General features: G+C 39.3%; 1 protein-coding gene across 1 annotated transcript; it reads left to right on the top strand.

The window, feature by feature from the left end:
* Window positions 1-3149: 3149 nt before the first annotated feature.
* On the top strand, window positions 3150-5601 carry LOC18425065 (pentatricopeptide repeat-containing protein At3g20730). Its single transcript, XM_011630938.3, has one exon. It carries the CDS (start codon window positions 3502-3504, stop codon window positions 5494-5496), a length of 1995 nt encoding a protein of 664 aa, XP_011629240.3. The 5' UTR covers window positions 3150-3501; the 3' UTR covers window positions 5497-5601.
* The last annotated feature ends 210 nt before the right edge of the window (window positions 5602-5811 follow it).

Below are 5811 nucleotides of genomic sequence, written 5' to 3'. Positions count from 1 at the left end.
TGGAGCCTAAGGGATTGTCTTTCCTCTTACAATCTTTATCAAATCCAAACCAAAATATGGTATCAAGATGACCTGTATATAATCCCAAATAGAAAAATAATCTAAATAAGGGGTTTACAGTTCTTGAGTTTTTTTTTTTTTTGGGTAAGTAGTGGGGGAGATGGCCCTTACCCGTTTTTCATTAAATAGTAATAAAGAAAAGTATAGCTCATAAACTTACAACCCTACAATAGGGCATTTGCGAAGCATCATGAAGTAAAATGAGGGAAATACAATCCAGCGGTCCAGAGCACCAAATGGTGGCATCAGAAAAAACCGTGGTTTTTATAGCGAGAGTGTCGGCTACCATATTGGCCTCATGATAGATATGTATGATGAGCCGCTCACGTCCAATGTCCGTGTCTGCAGTTGGCAGCAACAATGTGAAGATGCCATGGGGCTCTGCATCTATCTCGAATGAAATTGATGAGTAGAGATGAGTCATTTTCAATTTCTAGAGGAAAGCAATCTAATTCGATGGTGAGATCCACTTCAGCTTGCAAAGTATGAAACATGGAATAATTATTGGATGTGACTCTAAGGGGCTGTGCAAATACAGAAATAGAAGATCTATCTTCTCCTTTGATGACCCACCCCCTCCTACAGATCCTGGGTTTTGTAGAGAAGCTCCATCAAAATTAAGTTTGAAATGGCCTGGGTAAGGGAAGGACCATACGTTCGGAAGAGACGATTTTTAATAAAGAAACGATTTTGTTATTTCTTGCCACCATTTGGCATGAAGATAATTTGCTGTGGCCTTTTTGGATATGTGAAAGGTCCAAGCCTTAGCATTTGCCATCTCTGTAACATGCATAGTAATCCTCTTGATAAGTTGTTCTCTATTGAAAACCTTCCCCTTGAAAAACTCGATCATTGCGCTCCTCCCAAAACATCCAAATTGTGGTGAAGAAAAAGGAATGGTAGACGTTAAGGAGTCCCACTGATTTAAACTTGTAGGAAATCCAAGTCCATGCAAGGGATCTCTAAATACCTTGCAAGAAAAAACAGTAAAATAATAATCGGCAAATATCATCATTGTTTGACTGATAGAAGGGGCATAATTGTGTGGTGGTAATTCCTCTCCGTTGTAATAAAGAGGAAGCGAGAAAGCGCAGACGGAGAGGTAACCAATTAAACCATTTTGCTCTGGTGTGGCAATGTGAAGCCCATATAACCCTAAAAGTTAACTATGGAGTGCCCCATCATCGAATATGATTCTATGCATCTTTAACTAAGAAGAGGCCATTGGCGGAATTGATCCAAACCAAAAAGTCTCTCTGGAGGCATCGAGGGATTGTGAAGGTCGCAATCTCACTCCTAACTCGAGTGAGAGGGTCAGATGTAGGAGTCGGAAGGGTTCATTTTCTAGAAGAAACTTGCAAATAGTCTGCCACTTTTGGCTTAGCAAGAACACCCAGATCTTTATGTATATGATCTCCATAAGATCCCCAGATAGATTATTAGGAAAGCCACGGGTCTACCCAGAAATCCATGAAACAACCGTCCCTGATGATCCATCTAACATTAAGTTGAATATAAGACAAACTCAATTGGATGCCCTTCCATGCAAGAGAGATAATACTCTCCCATTGAGTCATCCTTTTGGGTAATGGTAAAGGGGATCTCCAAGAGAAAGGGAGCGATGGTTTCAAGGTCTTCTTCATGAAATGCAGAATAGCAAGGGAAAAGAGAGCGATTGATTTGGTATTGTTTGGTCAGGAGGGGGGGTTAGGAAGAGGATATCAGTGTGTTTTAACAATGATTAGCGAAGTACATCCCTTATAACCCTAGATTGTAATCTTCTTTAAGATAGAAGATCTCAACTTGTCGAGGTCATGGATGTAGCTCAGTTGAGGTGAATCATGTAAATGTTGTGTTTAACTTACTGTGCTTTTGTTTTATTTTATTTCTTGTGCTCATTTTATTGTTGCATTCACCTATTCCATACACAACCTTCATTCTAGGTGTTCCCTCCTTTATCTCTTTCTATATATCTTACCCTTGTAGTAAGGGATTCAAACTTCAGATTCAGTGTTGGGAGTTCCATCTTGCTCAAATCTTGCCATTCCAAAAAGGGATTATGCAGTGGGAAAGGTGTTCAAGTGATCAGAGGGAGTGTGAGAGAGGGAGAGAAAGAGAGCTCTTTAGACAACCACCTAAAATCATTCATCGATATGCTGCTTTTTCCTCCATACACTCCAAAGCGGCATACATCGAACACAAGGCATGATTATGAAGACTTGAGCCAAACCATCGATCGAAGTGCCCAATCTTTTTCGAAGCTTTACTTTTCTTAACTAAAGAATTTAAAAAATAGAACCACACCCGCAAATTGCCATCACATACACATAATTTCTAGTTTTAAACAAAAAAGTTTTAAACACATGCATTTCATACATCATTTTTCTTCACTTATGCATTAGAAAGCACCACAAATCAATGGAAAATATCAACAAAATGGTCATACAACATAAAAAAAATATGTTTAAATCAACTAAATTGCTAATAAAGTGGTTACATTTAAATATCATATCACTTGGGTCCCTCAGCCATTTCATTGAAAGTGTCCAAATTAAACCCTGCTTAAGTTTTTCAAGCCAAATGATTTAAATATCCTACTTGTTCAAGATTTCAAATCCGAAACAAGTTTTTATTAAAATAGCATTTTTGATATGGAACCTGGAACAAACATATATATGTATCCCTTTTGCCACGAAAAACCTAAGTGAGGATGAATTATCAAATTGCCCCTACTTTTTCTGGTTCCAAACCCATAAGAAGACTTTTTAACAAAAATATGTTCCAAGTTTTCAACAAGAACAAGCAAGAGTATTCAGGTCATTCAGTTATTAAAATAACATTAGCTGGTCAGATTACATAAATCCATGATCGTTAAGAGTTACAAACTCATAATAATTGTCATTTGGGCATTTTAATAAAATACTTAAGAAGGTACAGACAAGAAAGGATTTTTAAAAAGTAACCTCTGTAATGTTAATTTTTTTTTTAATTAACCACCTCATTGACTTATTGTTCCAAGGACTTCGACCATTTTAATATATTTCTTATCAGAACTAAACAATCCTCATATACTATTATGCCCAACGGGAGCATATTGTGCATTTGTTCCCTCAGGTGAAACAACTATTCAAAAGAATTTTTCCCATGAAATTTTGGGATCCACAATAGAATCACTAAATTAGTCTCTCTAGATAAAGAAAAAATTTAAATTTTGAGTTCCTAACTATTCAAAAATTGAAAAGTCTCTATCCAATACTCAATAATCAGATGTTATGTTTTTTTAACACCAGCCTACAAAGTAGGCATGGAAATAATTTGAAATTGGTCCTCGGAAGGAATTATTTGGTCCCATGCTTCAGCAAATAAACCATCCATTCCCCTCCAAATTTAAAATCCAAAAATGGTACCGTTACTTCCAAGGATTCCCACCCTCCTCTTCACATGAGAAAGAGATCAACTTTCAGAGTGTTTACAGCTTCGGAGAAGACCAAACCCACCTCAAATCCTCCAAAACCTGACTACCCACTGAACCAAACAAGCCTCTCAGCTCGACCCACACTAGCCCACTTGACCCACCTTCTCCAAAAGTGCTCAAATTGTCGAGCCCTCCAACAAGGAAAGCAAATTCACCAATTAACCATAGTCCATGGCTTTTGTGACTCATATTTGTGCACCAAGTTGGTGCATGTGTATGTTCGCTGCTCTGAAATTGTGCCGGCTCTCCAATTGTTCAATCAAATGCCCCAAAGGAATGTCTTTGCATGGACTTCGATCATTGAGTTTTATTCACAGAAGTTCATGTACCGAGAATGCTTGCAATTATATTATCAGATGATTGAAGAGGGAGTTGAGCCTGATGGTTATGTCTTCCCCAAGGTTTTGAGGGCTTGTGCGCATTTAAGGGACCTAAATGAGGGGGTTCGTCTGCATAATCGTGTGAAAGAATGCGATTTGAGAGATAATTTGCAGGTAGCAAATGCATTAATAGAGATGTATGCAAAGTGTGGGGAACTGAGTGTGGCGAGGCAAGTGTTTGATGAGATGGGTGAGAGAGATTTGATTTCTTGGAATTCTATGCTTGCAGGGTATGTGAATAATGGGCAGCTTGATTTGGGTTTGGAAGTGTTTAATGATATGAGGTCTAAGGGACTGGATGGGGATTTAGTCACATGGAATACCATGATTGCTGGTTATTCGAAGGTTGCACTTTGTGAAGAGGCCTTGAAAATGTTCAATTGCTTGAGAACTTCTTTAGAGTTGAAGCCTAATCATATTTCTTGGACTAGCTTGATATTGGGCTTCTCGAGAGGTGGCAGATATAGGGAGGGATTGATGCATTTTAGAGAGATGATGGGGGCCAGTGTGGCACCAGATGCTGATATTCTTTCTTGTGTTCTTTCTTGTTGCAGGCATATAGGAGCTTTGGGAAGTGGGCAGGAAATCCATGCTTATGGTTTAAAAAGAATCGATGCATTCAAATTCTATGATTCTGCTGGAGGTGCTCTAATGACCATATATGGTATGTATGGTATGGTCGAAGATGCATGGCATGTGTTTGAATTCATGGACAAAGGGGATGTAGTCTCGTGGAATGCCATGATCATGGGCCTTGTGCATTGTGGACAAGCCGGCTCAGCACTGAGGCTCTTTGCTGATATGCAATTGCAAAGGGTTCAACATGATCATGTCACAATAGCCACAGTCTTACCAGCTTGTTCGAGCCTCTCTGCATTAAAACTTGGAAAACAGATCCATACCCATGTCCTTAAAAGCCCCAATGTCGATTCAGCCACTATAGTTTGGAATGCTTTGATTGATATGTATGCTAGAAATGGACAAGTGAGGGATTCTTATACAGTATTTGAGAACATGTCTGAGAGAGATATTGTGTCATGGAATGCCATGATTGGAGCATACGGGATGCATGGCCATGGCCAATGTGCACTCGATCTCTTTAATCAGATGAAGGGGTCAGGACTCAAGCCAAACCACACTACGTTCACTTCAATTTTAGCAGCTTGTAGCCATTCAGGGCTCATGGACGATGGTTGGCGATATTTCCATAGCATGGTCCATCACCATGGGCTTATACCCATGATGGAGCAATACTCATGCATGGTCGACATGCTAGGGCGAGCTGGTCGGCTTGAAGAAGCCATGAGTTTCATAGACGCCATGCCATTTGAGCCCGATGCTAGCATATGGGGGGCCATGCTTGCAGCATGTAGGGTTCATCAAAATGTGCACTTTGGACGTATAGCGGCAGAGAGGCTCTTTGTGTTAGAGCCGGAGAATCCCGGAAACTACATAACACTATCAAACATATATGTGAGAGTTGGAAGATGGGATGATGCAGCTAGTGTGAGGAGAAGGATGGAGAGTCGAGCGTTAATGAAACCCTCGGGTTGTAGTTGGATTGAAGCTGAGGGTCATTGAGACATGGCCAATTTTTCTAGGTTGTTTATTCCTAACTTATTTTTTTATTTTTGAAATTAAATTGTTGATTTTGTTTTTTGTTAATTAGTGATTTTAAAACCAGAATCAGGTTGCAAGGGCTCCAATTCCAATTCACCTGATCTGGAGTACAAAAGAATTTTTTTTTTTTAAATTCAAAACTAGGGGAATAAGGGGATTTTGTGGTTCCTCAAACCGAAATCACCCACTTAGTGCTCATGATCCGAATTAGGTGATTCTGAGTCGGATCAGAAATATTGTAATCATTGTTGGTCATTATGCTTGATTTGAAGTGGT

The sequence above is a fragment of the Amborella trichopoda genome, chromosome 4 (assembly GCF_054954075.1).
Source record: "Amborella trichopoda isolate Santa Cruz 75 chromosome 4, AtrichopodaSantaCruz75HAP2 v2.0, whole genome shotgun sequence".
Lineage (NCBI taxonomy): Eukaryota > Viridiplantae > Streptophyta > Magnoliopsida > Amborellales > Amborellaceae > Amborella > Amborella trichopoda.
Note: the sequence above shows the minus strand (reverse complement) of the source record. Positions and strands in the feature narration are given on the sequence as shown.

Excerpts from the sequence above, each read along its gene's own strand:
- LOC18425065 (XM_011630938.3), top strand. The coding sequence starts at position 3,502 with ATGAGAAAGAGATCAACTTTCAGAGTGTTTACAGCTTCGGAGAAGACC.